Here is a 20,936-nt window from a genome sequence, read left to right as displayed (position 1 = left end):
TTCAGTATACTTCCATCCCTGTAGTAGGGCAAAATACAATAAAGTATGACAAGCCGATGGACTCCTTTATTGGAGTATCTAGTGCTGAGCATTGTCTGAAACATGGTGAAATTCTTTGCCTGCATGCTTCAATGAGAACTAAATGGACGAAGAGACAATGGGACATCAACCGGAAGGTATCCTTCGAAAAGTATAACTTCTGTTCCTCCGCCCATTATAACATCTTTCTTAAAAATGCTCTTATTTCTTCTCTCCTTTCATTTCTCCTGATTAATGCTTATTTGCTATAGATGCTAGATGCTATTTCATGCTGTTCATCCAAGGTTTGGAAACATTCTCTGATTCATCTTTCTGATTACTTGTGCCACTTATGCTTCACTCGACTTTAAAATCAAGATGTTGCAAGGTAAATCAAAGATGACATTTCTTTTATTGCATATATGCAACTGATATTTAAAAGGCCATGCATACTTATGTTTCTATTATAAATCCTTGTCATATATTCCCTTGTTAAGTCTCTGCACACGACCTTTTATTGTTACCTCAGAAAATCGAAATCCACCAGGACACAGAGTTATGTTCTCACAAAAAGAATATGTATTCATTGTTATTAGTATAGCCTTGATGCAAAAATTGCATGACGCAAGTGTTTTTCTTTGAAACATAACATTTGTCATGGGCAAAGCTATCAAACACCAGTTCATTCCCAAAACTGCTAGGTGGCATGGGCCATGGGGGCGGGTATAGCATACGTGGGGATTGGTCCACTCAAGGGTCATCTTAGAACCATGGCAGAGGGAATGAAGTGGGGAAAGGGGTGGTGCTCCTCACGGAAACCTCAGAGTCCAACACCTATCAAATGCCGAGGCCTTCTGCATGGGAAGTGGTTTCGGTCACCATACATCGCTCTGCAACCCCTGCATGGTGGGGTGCTCCTCACTTTTTGAGAAGTGGAAAAGATCGTGTAAAAGATGTTCATAGCCTTCTAGGAAAATCCAACCATGTACTCTCTCATGTGCCGCTTGTGCCAAAAACAAATCTTCTGTATGCTGGAAGAACTCCCTAGGATGTCTCTATAAGCCAGTCCAATTAGAATCATATCCAAGCTTCCATAAAAAAATGTTCAATCTATCCCATCAAGGAGAGATTCAAGATCCTTGTAATCAAGAACTAAAACATTTCCAATTAAGCAAAGATGTTCAAGATTCTTGCGATCAGGCAAGTCAGGAGTCAGAGCATCTTCAAAAGATTTGTCCAAGATCCTTCTTCGCGAAAAAAGGAAGCCCATGACTCAAAGAATCAATTGTGCCTTAACTGAATCCAATTATGATCTTATATATATGATTTGTTGACTCTACCTCTTGTATCCTATTATGAGGATCCGTGCGGGCGTGTGTTTAGTCCCACATCGGTTATTCGCTGGGTAGATCTTGGATACTTATACAGGATCAAGGAACCCAAACAATATCTTTCGGCTAGCCATTTAGGGTGAGATCCTGGGTTGTTACAAATGGTATCAGAGCAGACCCGGCCCATAACCTATATGGACTAGGGGACACTGCAGCACGGATCTATTGGGGTTGACCACGGACCGATCGTGGTGTTTGTGATTAGATTTGAATGGATTTGAACCCTTAGCCTGACGAGGACGTCAGGGCTTGAACGGGAGGAGTATGTGAGGACCCGTGCGGGCGTGTATTTAGTTCCACATCAGTTATTCGCTGGGTAGATCTTGGGTACTTATACAGGATCAAGGAACCCAAATAATACCTTATGGCTAGCCATTTTGGGTGAGGTCCTGGGTTGTTACAAATGGTATCAGAGCGGACCCGGCCCATAACTTATGTGGACTAGGGGACACTGCAGCACGGATCCATTGGGGTTGACCACGGACCAATCGTGGTGTTTGTGATTAGATTTGAATGAATTTGAACCCTTAGCCTGACGAGGACGTCAGGGCTTGAACAGGGGGAGTATGTGAGGACCCATGCGGGCGTGTGCTTAGTCCTACATCGGTTATTCGCAGGATGGATCTTGGGTACTTATACAGGATCAAGGAACCTAAATAATATCTTCCGGCTAGCCATTTTGGATGAGGTCCTGGGTTGTTACACCTATCTTGCTATATACATATATACATATTCATTTATTCATCCTCTGGTATATATATGCTATTCATCCAATTATTATCTGAAATGTGTTCCTGGTCTAGGAGACTCTATGTCAGATGACCAGCAGTGGAGGGTTAAGAGTCCATTCTCTGATTGAGCGTCGGGAGGTTTTGGCGACTAGGTTGGCAACCAGGTATTTTCTAGAGCCGGAGAGTTTTTAGGGTGTTGTGTTGAGGGCGAAGTATGGGGATCCGGCTAGCCCATTAGTCATCCATATCAGACGAGGCTGCTACTTCATATAGCGAGAGATCTGCACCAGAGCCTCGGTCATGTCCCTGATGATCATATAGGAGATCGGGGACGGATGGTCTATTGACATCCTAGAGGACATATGGTTATCCGAGGTTCCCCTGCAGGGTTGGCCTACTATGCTTGATCATAGTTGGCTGGAGGGACACAGAGTATGTGATCTTTTTGCCCCCAGGGAGCAGAGATAGGATGAGGATCTTGTTAGGCGGGTGTTTGAGATGCAGCCCGCGGAGCGAGTTTTGTCTCTGCCGATCCCTACAGGCGAGGTAGTGGATCCGCGAGTCTAGAGTATGACTAGGAGGTCAGTGGTGCGAGCCTGGGACTTATTTGGGTTGGTCGGGAGGTCCTCAACTCGGCAGATTGATGGGAGCTGGATTTGGAGGATGCGCATCCATCCCCGTATAGCATTATTCCTTTGGAGGGTGGCCTGGGGGTGTCTGCCTACCACAGATGTATTGGCGAGGCAAGGAATGAGGATCCCGTCGGCTTGCCCGGTTTGCCCGAAGGTGGAGAAGTCCATATATCATATGCTGATAGAGTGCCCGCGAGCCAGTTAGATCTAGGGCAAAGGTGCACGTCGATCGAGGATCTGCTGCACTTCCTAGCAGCCTCCTTGCGGGGACCTAGTCTTTTAGAGAGAGGGACGCGAGCTGCCTACCTGGCCTACCACTGTTGGTTGGATAGGAATGCTCGGATCTTTGATAGTGGTAGCGCTCCTCCGAGGGTGGTGGTGGACAAAACTATACTGCATGCGATAGAGATTCTCGACACTATTGCGGTATCACCTTCTGGGATGGCTGGAAAAATCTAGAGCCCCTATTCTGCTCTTGCAGCGTCCAGGACTGTGCTCGTCTCCTGGGTGCCCCTACCTCCTAGTTATCTTAAAGTAAATTTTGATGGCAGCGTTGGTGATGGAGGAAGATGGAGGGGCGTGAGTTTCGTCATCAAAGACCATGAGGCCAAACTGGTGGCGGCCGGAGGTCGGCGCATCTTCGACACAACTACTGTCTGTGCTTGGAAGGGCATTACCTTCACGAAGCGTGTCCTAGGTGCAAATCATCTCCTCCTCGAGGGTGACTCGCTACGGTGATCAAATGGATCCGGCGTCGGAGAGGCGCTACAGAGGAAAGGCCGCTGCTTTACGACATCCATAAACCCCTGGGGGAGTGTGGCTCCTACATAGCCACGCAATGTCTACAGAGAGGCAAATGATGTGGCTGACTGGGTTGCTTTCTTTGCTGCTCACCACTCCGGTGGCATTGTATGGGGAAATTAAGGCTCCCTGCCCGAGCCCTTTAGTATATATATATATATATATATATATATATTCCTTGTCGGCTATTTCGGTCCCTAAACTCTTGCTTTTTACTCTTTGGATAAAAAGGTCGCTGATTCATCAATTCAGCAGCATCAAAATTGCGACTTCTTTAGGATGGTGTGATCGTTATAACCAAAACAAGCTTGCAAAAATCCGATTATGTGCATCTCATGCATGGGAACACTTGTTTGTTTTGGTGCTTCTCACTCATGGTGCAGGCTGATGATGTATGACAGCCAACAGAAGATTCCGCATCGAGTGAAGCGTTAATTAACTAACAATCATTGGATTCGGTGGACCATCCCATCCAAAATGGACAACGACTCGATGTCACTTTCGTAAAATCGAATCGGATCTCAGTTCCGTTCCCCGTCAGGAGATCCACTAATATATATTATTCACGATCCAGGTGCAGACGGCTGGCGGTCAATCTCTTACAGAATCTGGCATTCTCCTGTCTTCTGCTCATATTTTTACACAGTCGAGTTTCCTCTTCACCATGGACAAAACTAAACAACACAGTACTTACGTCAACCGAGGGGGACCATATAGATATTTCGTGTCACCTCCTCATAAATTTAGGTGCTGCCTTGGGGCAATTTTTGGTTTTATGCTACAGGCTTTGCTTGGACTTCATTGTCTTTAACAAAAGAAGGAAAAAAAACAAACGGCAACAGACATTGAAGTTATTTGCGCTCAGTGCAATTTCATTGCCTCCTGTCAGCATTTCACAGATTAAACATATATTAACGAGGACCTTTAAGAGAGAGTTCTCAAAGTGCAAAGACGTTGGAGAAACAGAATAGGATTCATTGCTGGTCATGGAATCTCAGCATCTTTGAAATACCATTAATCATCATTCTTAGAATAAAATATCTTGTATATAATTTAGTTGGAAATTTCAAATTATACACAAATGCTGATAGCACAAATTCTTCTTAATTCTTCCTTTTTCACACATTCTTGTATTATCTTGGATATTAATTAGAAGGGGATTCAGCCACAATAATGCAGTGGCTCCAACAGGAACGTCCTTACTCCCAGATCCCACACTCTGTTTTCAGGACATTTTGGCTTTAGCTCATTGGTTCCCTCAATTTTCTAGGCAGCTGATTGGTTGGCCAATTTTGCTGTATATAATAACCCAGGTATTCATGGTAGGGGCACTGACACAGGATAGTGTAAGTTGTCTTATCCATACACCAAAACATTATCTAAAATAAAAGCAAAGTACCCAAACATTATGTAAAATATAATCAGGGAGCCAGGCAGCGCAGCACTTTCCGGATACTTCAAGCTTCCAAGCTGGAAGCTAATAATTGGTCTTTGATGGATTTATTTGTTCAAAAGAAAGCATTCTGCCAAAATGGCAACCACCAGAAAACTATCAACCGTCATATAGAATGATGGGAGAACAAAGATCCAACCCTTTTCATACATGACCAAAAGAACTGTCAGCTAAAGACAGTTTGTGGTCCAGAAGGCGATGGGATGCTGTCAGTTTTACCTGCCCAATGTGCAATTAAAAGAATCCACATACAAAAAAAAAATGATACAAGAATCCAAAAAGATTTCGAACTGACGCCCTTACCTCATTTATAGTCATCAAGGCTTGACATGCAAAAGTGGATGACATGTCGGCGTTGAGGCAGGTCATTGGCATGCATATATTATTTCCTGATACTTTCTATAGAAGTTCAACAATAAAAAACAAGATGCTGGTGGTTGCTTTTTGATTTAAAGACAGTAACGGTCGTTTAAAAAAGCAAAGATAAGGGCTACTCCGAAAGGATTATCCATCGGAAGTCCAACAGTCCCAATGGAGCTCATTCACACCACTTTTAGAGAAACCATAACTGTTTTGAATCCCCGCAATTTAAACCACCGCACAGAGTTCCAAAGACCAACAGCTGCCAACCCACCCACACCAAAAAGTTCAGGTGTTTTTTAGAAGAACGCCAAAAAAAACAATGCCAAATAATAGTAGCATTATTATGTCCTTATATCACACATTACCTTTCATTCCAATACAACAGGAAGAAAGCAAAAGGATCCGGTGGAGACTGAATTAGATGATCAAGAGTAACCTAAGCATCATAGCCATTTGTCATATAAACAAATAATAAGCCCTCTCCAATTGAAAAATAGCACGGAATAAGCCAAACCTCCTCTTTCATGAATATACAAAAACCTATAATTGGGGCACAACAAAGGAAAGACTGCCCACTGCATCAATTTCGAATAAAAAAAAAAACACCCCTACAATGTTGCATCAGCTTCATACTATTTAGTGGATGCAACTACTTCCCCACCTTTATGTTTACTTGCGGATGGAAAGATATGCATAAAGCACCAGAGAGGATAGATGATAACAGGGGTGAAGGAAAAACCAATTGACTATTTAGTAATCTAGAGTGAGAAACAGAGCACCCCCTCTGGAAAATTTCCGGCCGTGGCAAAAGCCGTCACATGGCTCTGGTGTAATGCTCTGCGAGGTGCATTTTCGGAGGTTGACAAGCTCTCCACTCCATCTGTCCGAGCCCGACCATGGAACATTGCAAAACGGTTCAAGATGGAGCACCTCTCCAAGTCCCGGCATTCAACTCTTAAATCTAATATAGAAGACCTCTTCTCCAATCTGAGACACACAAATTGATCTGATGAAACTCAATGTGCCAGGAATATAATGAGATATGGAACAAAGTTGGCTTTCAATATATTTATTGGCGATATAAGAATGCCTTTCTTGTGTAGTCATAAGCATGTAATCTATCAAGAAAAGAATTCATATGTTCTTTCTCCATGAAAAATGGTGTACAGCACTCTCTTTGCAACATCTGTTCGGTCACGTCACATAAAAATGACATCAATTTTGGTTATGACATTTTGGTTTAAATTTCTTTGGCCCTTCGTTGAATGCCTTGCCAACTGCACAACCACCCATTTCTAGAATATCAAACAAAAAAGCAAAAACTCGATTAAACTTTAAACACCTTGCTTGAACTAATTCCTCTAACCCTATGTCTTTTCAGTAATACAAAGGACATCAGGCGGTCAGTCCCAACCAACCAGAAATTTTCTCTATTTCTAAAATTGTGGAAGTGATAACCATTTACCAAGCCTTGTCCATCCAGATAAGCTTTGATAATGTAGATCCAGCTACATTCAAGGGCTACAAATCCAACTGTCGTCTTAAATCTGCGTGTTTCTTATGCATTCTATTCCAACCCTACTGCACAAGTCCCCTGATCATCATTCAAGATGGCCATGACATTCACTTTAAAAAAAAAAAAAGAAAAGTAAAGAAAAAAGATGACCATGACAAATCAGTCCTGCATCTATTAATTTATCACTCAATGGCCATAGCATTCTCATCAAATATGCAAGTCATATCTTCCATCAAAAAATTTTCAGGGACCTCACTTCAATATGCATTCGCACCAAATTACATTATTAAAGCATTTGGATATCTATAAATTTTTGCCCCTATCACGATGATTCTCTAAATTCCCACTTCAGCATTCATAAAGTTTGTCTCAGAAATTAGCACTTAGTTCACAAATAGCTTACATGATTGAACAATCTGAATAAAAGCAATTGATTCATCTAAGACCTTACTACCTAGATTCTTCTACATGGCTAGGAGACAATTGTTGAACACATGTTGGCATCCAATTTGCAGAAATTATTGTTGTTTTTTTCCTTAATTGCTAAGACTATCTAAACAAGAAAAAAAAAATCATAATCTAAAAACCATATCTTCTTTAATTTGTTGGCTACCTCAAATCCAAATGATTGAGCACCATACCATAGAAACACGACATTCTCATGAAATACCATCCAGATGAATACCTTTACAGATCAATTTGATCTACAGGATGCTTCCTTTTAGTTCCTTTCAAAATTTTTCGCTTAAACCATGTAATTATTACCTAAGTTAAACTGAACTGTCTCTTGGTCTTTATTATGTTTTCTACAGAACATATCCCACTTATTCTGTTAATTGGTCTCTACAACAGATGAAAAAACATACCCCACATTTAACATTATTATGAACTCAATAACAGTGTGATTCATATGTATTAGCCATGTCATGGAATTTTTGAAATTCTCTTTGAATATAACATGCATCCTTTATTATACATTTTAGAGTTAATTTGAATACACCCTTTATTGCACATATTTGATTTCTTTGAATCAACATACCTCCATTTCTAGTAACTTTCATAGTATTTTGTTCGACATTCTTTTTCTTCCCTTTTCTATATCACATTCCCCAAATGACCCATTCCTATCCTTCAGATTGCTTTAGAAAAACCCCATTCTATCTTATTTATATCAACCTTGTCTTAATCAAAGGATGGATCCTCTCTTAATATCATCTCCCATCTATTTAAATTGCTTTGCATGTACCCTAGTTTCCTTGTACAAACCTCAAAAGGCAGACAATATGAACATTGAGAGGTAGGATACCTTTACAAGAATCATCAAAGCTCTGAATGAGAGAAATCACCTTTTCATCTTGCAAATATCCTACAAGCTCCCTCTCCCAAAGTTTCCAAGTCAGAGCTAATAGTCTTCTTTCTTTACTATACCCAATATATTTAATTGGTTGCCTATGGCAATGCACCTAATTAGCCATGCCCTTTATATAAGCCTGTACTATCTATGCATATACCCAGCAATGTGTTCTTAGAAATCTTCAGATTTGGTCCCATTACCCTTGCAAAGCATATTGAAAGTGAAGCTAGAGGACACCAATTTATCAAGGCTATCTTTGCAGAAGGGTATTCTAAACATGTTTGTTATATTCTCCTACTCACATGTAGTAGACTAATTTATCCCTCCCTATTCCCGCAAAATACGTGCCCTGCTAGGAACTTCTACCACTAATGTTTAAAGGAGAATGGAATTACCTTCCAACAGAACTTTGCTAGAACTGAAGTAGTCTAAGTCATGGTCTGCCATACCGGTCCGTACCGGCCGGTATGGGCCGGTACGTACCGGTCCGGTCTGGGACCGGTACCAAATCAACGTGGAATCCGGTACGAGTAGTTTATTGTTAGAGAACCGGTATGAGACCGGTTCGGACCGGTACGGGACCGGTTCGGACCGGTACGGGACCGGTTCGGACCGATACGTACCGGTCCGGGCCGCCACCAGTACGCCGACCGGTACCGGTACCGGTACGGCGGACCTTGGTCTAAGTAATAAGAAACTTCCAGACCTAAAATTTTTAAAGTTTTCAAATAGAGGAGATTATTTTTAATCTTAACAAAAAACTTCACTTGATGTTTTCTCAATGATTTAATTCTTTCTTTCCAAATCACCAACTGCAATGGATTATGAATCATGTTCTGATGTCCCGCATACCTAGAACCTTCTCATCCTTCTCATGAACACCAGAAAAAAATAAGCTACCAAGAATCTCAGGCACCAGCCTATATAGATCTTTTTAACATCAGTTCAAGAGAGTATGCAATGGAAAGAAGATGAATAAAAGATCCAATTCAATGAACATCGTTTCAAAATAAGTAGATGAAAAGTGTTCCTTCATCATACCATTAGATCAAAACCGCCACACTGATAACTCATACTGTCCTATAGAAGTGAACCCACACACTTAAAACTTATTATATCATACTACTAGATCAAAAAACTGCCATGCTGATAACTCATAACATCCTATAAAAGTGAATCCATGCTTTTAAACCTTATTATATCTTCTAAAGGACTTCAAGAGTCATTTTCAGTCTCTGGATGGTCACTTATATTCTAAATATTTTAAAAGACATAATATTAGATGCAGGTATCAGAGCCTTGTTATTCTCCACTTTATTCAACTTTCATTCAGTTTATGTTTTTCTGGCAGGAGTGACGTAACCCAGCTATCTTCTCGATATATCTATCCTGATGAATGTCCTATGTTCTGGTAAAACATGCATTGACCAATATATTTGCATGATTGTATGATCGTGCATGTCAGATGTATATATGCAGTTATTTGGATGCTTATGCAATATATCAATAACATGCATGAGTACATACATGGATACAAATAATCATCATGCTTCTGCTTTAAAGTTCACTAATTTGCAAGTTCTAATATCAGTGTCAACATTTCCATTCCAATCATTTTAGGATCACCAAATTATTTGCATATAATATTTTTCATCCCACTACAAATGTGCGTCTTCAATACTGAACTTATCTAGCACAACGTTCATGCATCCATGCTGCAAGGTGCTGACTGAGAATCTGAAGCCTCAGGAGTTAGGATTTTTCCCATACCATATCCATGTGTTTGGCTCTGGTACAGCATATTGATCAGTCTATACAGCCAACATGGTAGATATTGAGAGCAAAGACAAACGAAAACCTTGGTGCATGTAGCAGCATTATCAAATTAGACAATAAAGTAAAGTTACAAACTGAGATAAGCCATTTGACCAGTTTGATATTGCCACTTCTAACAGCTTGTATCAACAAGTTGCAATAGGACATTGGAGAAATAGTCACTGATTGAATTTCAAAGGTAGTTCAGATGTGAAATATATGGGCAGAACCCCGTCATTAATGTGAAGGGTGACCTAGATTTATCAGTGTGCTTGAGATCGTATGTAAATAATGGCATCATATTTGGATTTCTGACTTTAAATCTGAAATATCATGAGCAGCACCAACAGGAATAAAAGTCAACAGAAGAAAAAAGTTACAACATAAAGCTCACACACTTACCTCAAGAGATTGGTTTCGAGTTTCCCTAATCTTCCAATAAAATTTTCCATGGTTTTCGAGAAAAAAGAGTTTCCTGCCTTCTCAGCAGTCTTAAGTTCTTCAGGTCTCCTGAACAAATTTTAACCAAAAAAAATCAAATATGTTCAAAATGACAGAATCTAGTTGACCTTGCAAGTCCAAGATATGAAGAACCTATGTTAGTAAAAATTAAATATATAGCACCCATATCAGATAATTTGAGAATTTTAAAAGCAAGCAGCTTACTCATTTTGAAACATGTGATGTAAGTGTAAAGCTTACATTTTTCTATTGTTCAAAAGCATGTGAGAATCATTTCCTGCACAAGAGATAAGGCTGCATACATCTCCTAGTGCTAATTTAGCAACAAAGTACGTCAGACTTCCATAAGAAGCAGTTTCCTCTGCATTCAGAAACATAGCTGGTACAGAAGGAATGAGTTGTTGCATTAACTGAGTTGTCAAGACAAGCCTTCTCCGCAATCGAGTAATTGATGGGCCATCTTCCACTATCTCAAATTCATCTTCAACCTGTAGGTATAAGTGGTCAGTATACTCTGTTATGAAAATGCCATGGAGCAAGATAAAGAATCACAACATGCGACATTGATGACAAGCGAACCTTCTCAATCAGCCTATTCAGAGCCTGAGCCCAATCTAACTCTGCCATGCTGTAAGAAATAAGAAAGAATTCAATTATTAACTAGAAAAGATAGAGAAACAACAACATGCATGCACTTATGCTTGTCGTGATGACATGCAAACACAAGGACCATGTCCCCACATAAGCATGTATACATAACCACAATGAGCACAATATTTCTTTTTAAACACAAATCGTCTAGCAAATTGTTGTTTTATGAATACTACCTGCTAGTTTGCAGCCTTTTAGAACCCTGCATCACCTCCTTGTGCCAAGGTAACAGCTCTGATGTTGCACTTTTGCGTTTCTTTGGAATTAGAGTCATATTGTTATCAATGGCATCTGGAGGCAGATGATGAGAAGGTGAACCCTTGCCAGCAGCTCTGGCAGTCAATGATGTATTCTGCTGGAGGCTACCAACCTGACTGACATTAGTTCTTTGCTCCACCACGGTACCATTATGCATGCTCTCAGAAACTTTTGCAGAGAAGCAGGTGACACCTTTTGCAGTCCTCTGAGAATTACCAAGTCCATCATACATTGCTAGAATTTGACCATTTTTATAGGTTCCATACTGCCCAAACCAGGAAGGAGCCATTTGAGGACTAATCCATGGCCGTTCATTCCCTCCCACAGACGTTGACTTGGAACTTTTACTAGGAGAATTTGCATGATTCTGAATATCATGCTGTCCTGAAGCAAGTAGATCTTGAGAAGGTAAATCTCTACAAGCGACCTGAGAACATGTGCTTGTGCTTTTGTCTTTCTTTGAAGAAAAGCTTAGCATTTTGACATCAGAAGGAAATGAACTATGCTGGAAGCTTGCATCCAGTTCATTCAAAACTGGTTTCTGTCCAAAAATAAACGTCTGACCTGCCCACTCCATCTGCAAAGCATTACAACCCAAATCTGCCCCTTTGAGCCTCTTTCCAACCCGTTTACTAGGATCAGACTCTGTATCCTTCATAGCCTGTTGAAGCAGGGAATAGTTTTGTGCATGAGCATCTAGTAATTTTAGAGTTTGTCCAGAGGCACCCTTATCATGATTTAAAGAGGCAAAATTCGAGTCCTGTTCATATTTTACTCTACTGAGATCTTGCTGATACAGACGCACCAGTGATGGAATGGAGACAGAAGAATTTCCATCGGAAATATGTTTTGGCACTGGTTCTTGCCCTCGGGATGCACTTCCTTTCTTAGCAGCAACATCCACCTTATCAGGAGGCTTTTGTTCAGAGGAATCAGTTTTAATTGAATATTCTCCTCCATAAGTGTCAATAAAAGATGCACTTTCCCCTTTCCTATTGCTGTCATCAACAGTAATCTGTGTTGTACAAGAATTTGCAACCCTCATGCTAGGCAATGGGCTTGTAGACTGATTTATAATGGGCAAGGCATTTTTAGGCTCGGCTCCAGATAGGCATTGTTGAGATGACACACTTGTCCATATATTATGTAGCATTGTTGAAAAGCCACCTTGTTGAGAAAAGCCTGCTGTAGCAGAATGTTGGTCAACTGATTTTGTTTCCATGAGAGAGGGTTGTTGGCCTGAATTCATTGCATGCATATCTGCATTTATCAGCTGAGGATGCCCTGAATCTAGTGAACAAACCTGTGAAGCAATGGGTGCACAAGTATCAGCAGAGAGTGCAAGTCTGAAAGAGGAAACTCTGCCATCCAAACTAGGTAGTGAAGCCTGAGCAGATTGATCAGCTAAAGCTCCACCACTAGAGTCATCAGTCAAATTAGGATGAGTGGTGTGCTTGCTATGACCATCCATATAACTTTCACTTTCAAAAGAACTTGTTGACTGGCCCATTTTTGCTAGTTCATTTGCACTAGAGATGTCTCTGTTCCTTGCATAAGGAAGTGAGGATGGAGCCAAGGATTTTTCATAAACACTTGACTTGTTTGCCTGTCCAGATATACTTAATTTATTATCTAAATTTTCTCTCTGAGATGTTTCAAGAGAAGGGATAGACAGAATTTTAGTGGGAGATGTCAAGAACATTTGATCTTTGTCTCCTGCCCCTGAGTTCAGACTCTTTGAATCACAATCATTTAATGCTGGTAAGGAAGTCTGTGAGGGCAAAGAATGGCTTGAAAGTGGTTGTCTTTGAGATGGTGGAGCCAATTTTAAACCAAAGGCATAAGACTGGCTATGCTGAAGATGAGAAGAACCATCAGAAGCAGCTGACTCAGGGATCTCAGGTGGTGCAGTGTGTTTGGAGTCACTGAAGTGTACGACAGTGTTTCTTTCCCTTGATTGGTCCACCTTATGAAGAAGGTTGAGCATATTTTGACTACAATGGAACATATTTATTTGTGTTAGAACTTAGAATAAGGCATACATAGGAAAGTAACACCCTGACAAACATTATATCTGAAAGTAGCAAGATGGTAAAAAAGAAAAAAGAGGGATTAAAAGAAGAAATATGAATTTTAATCCAAAAAGCTATTGCACAATTTCAAAACAAGAACCTGAGAATAGTTTTGATGCGCTGGTTGATTTCTCATGAGTTGCAAGCTCATGAAATAACTAATGTAAGGTTCTATACTACAAGGCCGTAATGTTACAGCAGAAAATCATCATGGAGGACATTAAGAATTAATTACTAACCTTGCCTGACCATCACTTCTATTCTGAGAAAAGCGAGCAGCTGATACATCAAAGGGAAACATAGCAGAGCCATGGCCAGGAATGGAGCCTTTGTATTGTATTTCCTCCACTCCTTTTGCACTCCTTTGCATATCAATTAAGCGCCCCTATAAAAGGACAAAAATATAAATAGTTCCAGACTTCCAGCCAATGAAAAGGACAGAAGGAAAAAAAAGCGAAACTTAAGTTCACCATTTACCTTTCCTATATGAACAGCATTAGATCCGATGGCATGTCCAGCTTGCTCCTGATTCTTCGAACCTTGAACTACCAAGTGGGAAGAGCCCTGTGAACATGATCTCCAAATCTGGGAATCGGTTTCCATATTCATCTCCAAATTTCCCATTGGGTGATACTGAAACCTGCAAGGCCCCAAGGTTTTCTGACCAGATTGACCAGATGAATATTGGGCACTGGCCACTAAAGGATGGTGTTCATTTCCAGCTAACAACAAATCCGCTCTTGCACCACCTCCTGGATCAGTATGTTGGGTCGGATGTGATTGACTAAAAACATATCCTTCGTTAACCTCTCTTGGGAAGCTATTTTTTTGTTTATGGTTATACATTTCAGCTGATCCTTGGTCAGTGGTATTTAAGGATGAGTCCCAAGCATGTTGAGCACTGCTTAACTCATTTTGGTATTTTGCAAAATTTTCATCTCCTACATATTTCGCAGAAGAATCAACAGCAACATGTTTTCCATAATAAACCCGATGCCTGTTAACAACCTGTTGATTTATTTCCTGATTAAATTTCAAGGTGCTTGAAGTTGTAATAGCAGCATAGTCACCCATACAAGCATCATCACTGTTCATTCTAGGACTGCTCATGTCAGATCTAACTGGCTGCAGCCCGTCAGAAAAGTTAGGGAAGGATACAGTGCTGTTGTCGCAATTCTTATCCATATGCAAGATTCTATTGGTCTCATATCTTTGAGCATGTTGATTGGTTGCATCATTATCATGGACTATTAATATATCAGGAGTCAGGGACCCATTGACATTCCATCCATCTGGATTGTTACCATGCTGGCCATTTACATTATGCAAGGGCATCTTCTGTTGGTGAGCCAAAACCTGCGTGTTCTGCAAGTTCAACTCCATGCCTGCAGGTTGTGCAGAGTTTACTGACTGTTCATACATCTGTCCTTCCCAAACACCATTAGAAACATTATCCAAGTGCGTTTGCATTTGAAAATTAGCCCCTGCAAATTGCTTTTTCTGGTGACTCTGATCTAGATGCTCGTTCCTAGCTTCCTTTGATGGTTGTTGAATGGACTCATGGGAAGCATCAGCTGATACACTCTCATTCAGTTCGTATGCAAATTTAATAGGGTGCTCAAAACCAGGGGTTGTATGACAATTTGAGCTGGCATCAGCATCATTAAAGAAAGGAAAAAGTCTTGAAGTCATAGATGATGCACTCTGCAGATTGTTATCATCCCACATCATTTGCTGTTTCCCATTATCACTTAATACAGCGGACTTGTTCCCACTCGATAGTTCTGTTTTCTGGAAACTCAGTCCACTCCACTCTTCATGCAGTCCAGTGTCACTGCTGGAAGCTTCCAGAGCCTCCTGCATAAGAGCACACCAGCTTCCATTTTGAATAGAAGGAAATGCATGAAAATGGTCATTACTTTCCAAAGGATTACCATGCAGAAAACCTGTTGAGTTTGTGATACTACTTCCAAAAGAAGCGGCCCAATTGCCATCATCTTCTGCACCGAACAGGAGTTTCTCTTCCGTCTGATCTATACTAGCTCCAATATGAGAAGGCTCTACCTTCATCACTGCCTTTTCCTGTAAGGTCCCTGACCAATCATTATCTTCTTGCCTACTATGAAAATCTTGAGCCTGCAAACTACATGAGAAGTTGTCTGCTTGCTGATAGTTACCTGATGTGGCGCCACTATTCAGGCCTTCCACTGGAGCAACTGCAAATGAAACCTTTCCTTGAAAGCCCTGCTTATCCACCAAAAAACTGTCCTGTAAGCAGCCCTGCTCGGGAACCATAAAATGATCACTTTGAAAACAACTTAATGCAGATGATGGCATTGATGGCTTCTCTGCCTGGTTCCCACCGGCCGGGGTCATTGCATCAGTGCAATCATGAGACATTCCTTGGAACTGGGAGGAATAAATCAAAGAGTCTCTACAGTGGGAAACAGGAGTCCCATTCAAAGATTGATCAAGTTGTGGAGCGAACCCCAAAGGTCGCATTAATTGGCTTTGGTCATGTGAAAACATAAGCCCATGCATTGGAGACCCACTACATGGTGCCATGTTCATACTCCCAGCAAGGAGCATATGAGAGCTACTCAGAGTCTTCAATTCACCTTCCTCGTGCCCATTTGACAACATGTAATTAGATGCCTCGCTAATAGGCATGCCATTCAGCACACCTGGAAACTGATTGACAGCTGCCTGTCTTGCAACTTCAGATAGCTGAGTATGTAAGTTCTGTGGCCTTCCCCCCTCGTCCAATTGCTGGAGTTGCTGCTGCCTTTGAATCTCTTGTATCTGTTTGTATATCAAGTTTTGTTGCCATAACTGCATATCATTAAACCCTTGCTGCTGCCTAGAGAAACAATGTGATAGTCCTGGGTGTTGGCTCATCATGAGCTGTTGTTGACCACCAAGAAAGACAAAATTCGCAGGAGTTTCGAATGCATCTGACCTCTCGGAACTTCATTTAAGGCTGGAACCATATTCAGGAGCCTTTCCCTGTTTCAATTGGAAAGTCAGTACGCCTGTCAGCATTAACCTATGACTATCAGAAATTGTTCCATCCCTTAGAAAACTCACTTGATTGGAACTTGTGGGAAGACCATGAGAACCATGAATAAATCCATTCAAGTTCAATTGCTGGTTTCTAGACCGGTTATTAGCAAATTCTGGGTTTAGGGTTGACTGTGTCAAATTTGTGCCAAGAGGCACTTCTGAAGACTGCCTAACATTTCCTTGCTCAGAATCTGTCAAAAACAAACAAATGACAAAAATTTATACATGAAATCGCAAAAAGAAGCATCCTGTTTGTTCAATCAAATCAATGAGAAGATATCAAAATAATTTGATTTCCCTTTTTCACTTTGCAAGTCAGTCCACCAAAATTGCAGAGGAAGATATACAAAAAACAGATGAACAAATTAACAGATAATCACATGTTGCGACTTGACTGCACATTTAGCAAGCTTTTGGGGATAATAGGGTGCCTAATGCAGGTTACAGAAGGGGAAATTCACTGGATAAACATAAGTTCATAGCTGAAAAAAAAGGCATGTAGTTCTTTGAATAAGGATTATGAAGACCATTCTGCCTTTAAGTAACAACCTGCAAATTGTTGTTTAAAACTGACCAACTTTCATCTTGCACTTGAGATGGAAGAATTTGGGAGAAGCTGTCCTGCTCACAAAGCTATGGATCCTCTCAGCAACTTCATTCCCAGGCATAGACGAGGTGACTTGCAGTAACCAGGGCTAGTGCTTTAGTATTGCCGAGAAACAGTAAGGGCAATCTACCCAGATGGAAAGAAATAAGCAGATTTCAATAGCCGCTTAGTCCTGGAGAGCAGAAAAAAGATGGTCAATAAAAAAGTGCAACTAAATAATTCAAACTCCCTCAAAACATGTGATGTGACTATTCATGGCAGCTTAAGTTGTGCCAGCATTACACTTTTCTCACCTATCAGGACTGCAGAATAACAACTTTTCTGATACAATGTAAAAAAAAAACCAGAAAAGAGTGCACGGTCCAATAAAAGTAGCCATACATCTTTTAACAAGTCTCTACAACATTGAACAGTCTATGATGATCTTATAATCCATTAATCTGTAGCTTCTTGTTTGAAAGCCGATTTTCCCTCAACCATACCTTCCAAAAAACAAGCTATCTAGGTCACCTAATAAACTCAAAATATCGGCATCAAAAAAATATGCTATATTTTGGGGAAGAAAGCAATAAAATAGAACAAAATTAAGAAAACCATGCAAGCAGGTCAAAAAAAAAAAAAAAAAGAGCACGACATTTCAAAATAATGAGGCTATCAAAAACTGATTACATGACGTAAAATATGGAAAGAAAAAATAGTTATGAAATTTACCTTGGAGAAGTACCTGGTTCCATTCTTGCAGACATTTTCCGTCAAGAACTCATGCTAGGCCTGCATGCAAAAACATCCACTCAGATAACATTATGCCAAAAGTAATGTAAACAAAAAAGATTGTTAAATAGAAAGAAAATGTTCTGCACTTGTAAATATTTATATTCTTACACTAAGAACTTCCATTCCTTTTGGTTCAAGCCATAGACAATTATGGCCTAGAAGAAGAAAAATGATTGAAGATCTTATCACGAAAGGCATGCAAGTCAAGCAAGTCAAGCGAATGAGAGAGAGAGAGAGAGAGAGAGAGAGAGAGAGAGAGAGAGAGAGATGGGGGGTGGGGGCGGCGGGGATCGATTGGCTTAGGAAGACATACATAAACCATACAACACAATGTGGCCTGGTTTCAACCATCACCCTTTCGAATTCCCAATTAAACTCTACTTGATGACAGAATTAGACTTGGAATATGAATCTGATATATGAAATTCAGAAAGGAAGTTTGATGGCTAGCCTTATAAGAAAAATGAACTGCAGAAAACAGTTGTGTAACATATGGCAAACATTTTCAACGATAATTTAATCAAAAGGGATGACAATGTTGATTAACAGGTGGTGATATGGAAATGGAGCAGTGGCATATCAGGGAAAGGTCGATGGAACACTTTCTTTGTAACATAAACTCTTTAAAATATGTCATATTACACGCCGATGGGCAGTCCACAGAATATTTAGAAGGACTTTTTTTAAACAAAAAAATAAGTGACATGAACCAGTGCATTTTTTTACTTCGTTTGCATTATCAAAGCCAAATGCAAGCAACATGTAAAAGCAGGTGATGGCAACCATAGATCAGAAATTTTTATGATATAAAGCAAAGGGAACGACCATCAAACAAGAAGGCTATAATATCTCACTAAGACAGCTCGGTTGTCAGGTGAACCACCTCTGAAATTTTGTTAGAGAGCATCAAATTATTTGGTCTCTAATCCATCAGGAAGTGGGCCTGCAATGAAACATTGCGGCATGCAGGAAAGTTGAGGCATTCATCATAAATTTATAGCTGAAGAGTAAGAGAACTCTGTGGATAGACAGAGAAAGATGAAAAGCTTGAAATCATGAAAATAGTAGATCATGTCCAATAGATAACGCTCCAGAAAAGAAACCCTGTACCACATCTTTAACTGTTAAGAGGTACGTTCTTCAACTATACCAACTGATTTCACAAACAATAACAATACTTCACCTCAAAAAGAATCATGCTCCACCGAAACAAATTACGATCTCATGTTAAAAAACTATGAACCATCGTTCATCCAGGAGGACCGAAAGGAGATGCAATATATGGTAAATAAATTTGAAATTTTGTGGCAGCAATGCATCCATACATTAGAAAATCTAGCTCTAAAAAAAGAAACAGCTTCCAATTCAGTTGAAAATGCATGAAATAAAAAGAAACTCGATTCTCATAAACTGGAAAGCTTAAGAAAGCACCCGAGCATCAAAGAAACGAAAGGTGATCATTTCTCTATCAACTAACAAGTTCCACACAGCACGCACGCAAAAAAGAAGCACCCAAACCCTAAAACTGCACCTCCCCACGTAACACACATCCCCGTCCAGAAACCAAACCTTGCCATTAAACCAGCTCCAAAATGCCGGAATGAACACACTGCCCGCGCTTCCTTCGCGCAATTCACACAAAAACAACAGCAAAACCATGGAATTCCCAATCACCACACACAAGTAGTCCCACGGAGCGAAGCAAATCGACACCCAACACCAATCCAGAAAACAAAGAACCTGAACCTTAGATAAGAATTGCCCCGATACGGGAACTGCCGATCCGGCGCGGGAGATGGTGGGGTTTCAGCTAGCTTACTCGGATTTCCTACGAGTTCCACGAGTGGAGATCCAGATTCCCCATGAAACAAGGGTTATGGTTTAAATCTCTCGAATCCAAGCTAGGGTTAGGGTTGGGAGTAGAGGAAGGAGGCAATGGAGGCCTTTTGAGCTCTCCCTCTCTCGGCGAGAAGGGGGGCTTCGGACCAAAGATAAAGTGATCGAAAATTTCAACTATGTCCGGGGTAGAGGAGAACCCTGGTTCGGATCCGAACCGGGCAGGCTCGGACCCCGAACATGGGAATTAGTTTTGCGATAGCCCGAGAGACAGGGCAATCATAACCGTCCATTTGGTGGATTACCACCTTGACCGCGACTCAACACCGTCTGATATGCAGGCGGGAGAGGTTCCGCGGGGCCGCGGCTTTTTGCGGCGAAGACGGAGTTTGTGACGGACGTTTTAAAGTGATGCGCCGTGTGCGGTTCAGTTCTGGGCCGGTTCGGTTCTCTTTTTTACTTCTTAAAGTAAAGGTAATAATAAAGCCGTGATAACAGGTACAACGGTTCTGTAGACCGGAAAGGTGGCGGTTCGAGGTTTTTTTTTTTTTTTCAGGTTGTTTCTTTTAATATCAGCATTTGATTGATAATTAAGTGATCACTAGTGAATGGATATAATTAAGGACGGGTACTGATGATTCATGATTGGAGCTGGACTGGTTTGATTTGTTTTTTTAAAAATTAAGTAATTATACAAAATACACTATTTGTTTTCATCATCATGTCCAACTAATTATGAGTTCACTATTGGTAAGGTAATTATGGGTTCGTTAATGGATGTAGTCATTGTAAACTAGCTTCTAGAGATTATTTAATGTCTTCTTATAAACCTTCATATATACCCATGAGAGTTACACATTTTTTTCCCATATATTGTGTTAGAAAACTATAAAGAAAACAACACTAGTCGAGTCTTGTAGACAATGAGAACAAGCCATTGCTTTAAAGATTGATTTTGATGATCACAAAACCTTGAAGTATAAATACTAATATTTGTGTTGCAAGGAGAAAGATATTTATTTTGCAAGGAACATAGCAAGTTGGAAGAATACAAGAAGGCCTCCAAAGCTCTCAAGAAAAGTTGGAAGAAAGCTACAATTTATTGGCCCAAGTTTCAAGTTTAAAGTATTCAAGTTGGA

At 40.5% G+C, this 20,936-nt stretch overlaps 1 protein-coding gene across 11 annotated transcripts; it reads right to left on the bottom strand.

The window, feature by feature from the left end:
- Positions 1-5,850: 5,850 nt before the first annotated feature.
- LOC103720065 (uncharacterized) lies at positions 5,851-19,959 on the bottom strand. Of its 11 annotated transcripts, none has more exons than XM_088721321.2 (12): positions 19,708-19,959; positions 18,816-18,904; positions 17,912-17,958; positions 17,130-17,359; positions 16,605-16,771; positions 13,995-16,523; positions 13,757-13,902; positions 11,364-13,439; positions 11,116-11,164; positions 10,777-11,024; positions 10,477-10,584; positions 5,851-6,376 (listed from the first exon to the last, which is right to left on the bottom strand). In XM_088721321.2, the coding sequence occupies exons 6-12, from the start codon at positions 16,416-16,418 to the stop codon at positions 6,148-6,150; spliced, it is 5,280 nt and encodes a 1,759-aa protein (XP_088577447.2). In that variant the 5' UTR covers positions 16,419-16,523; positions 16,605-16,771; positions 17,130-17,359; positions 17,912-17,958; positions 18,816-18,904; positions 19,708-19,959; the 3' UTR covers positions 5,851-6,147. The 11 variants fall into 11 exon arrangements, with proteins under 11 accessions (XP_088577447.2, XP_088577438.2, XP_088577430.2 ...); XM_088721312.2 differs by having other exon boundaries at positions 17,899-17,958; positions 19,708-19,944; XM_088721304.2 differs by having other exon boundaries at positions 17,899-17,958; positions 19,781-19,918.
- Between the last annotated feature and the right edge of the window lie 977 nt (positions 19,960-20,936).

The sequence above is a fragment of the Phoenix dactylifera genome, chromosome 1 (assembly GCF_051530095.1).
Source record: "Phoenix dactylifera cultivar Ajwa chromosome 1, Ajwa_hap1_PhDact_Kaust_v1.1, whole genome shotgun sequence".
Taxonomy (NCBI): Eukaryota; Viridiplantae; Streptophyta; class Magnoliopsida; order Arecales; family Arecaceae; genus Phoenix; species Phoenix dactylifera.
Note: the sequence above shows the minus strand (reverse complement) of the source record. Positions and strands in the feature narration are given on the sequence as shown.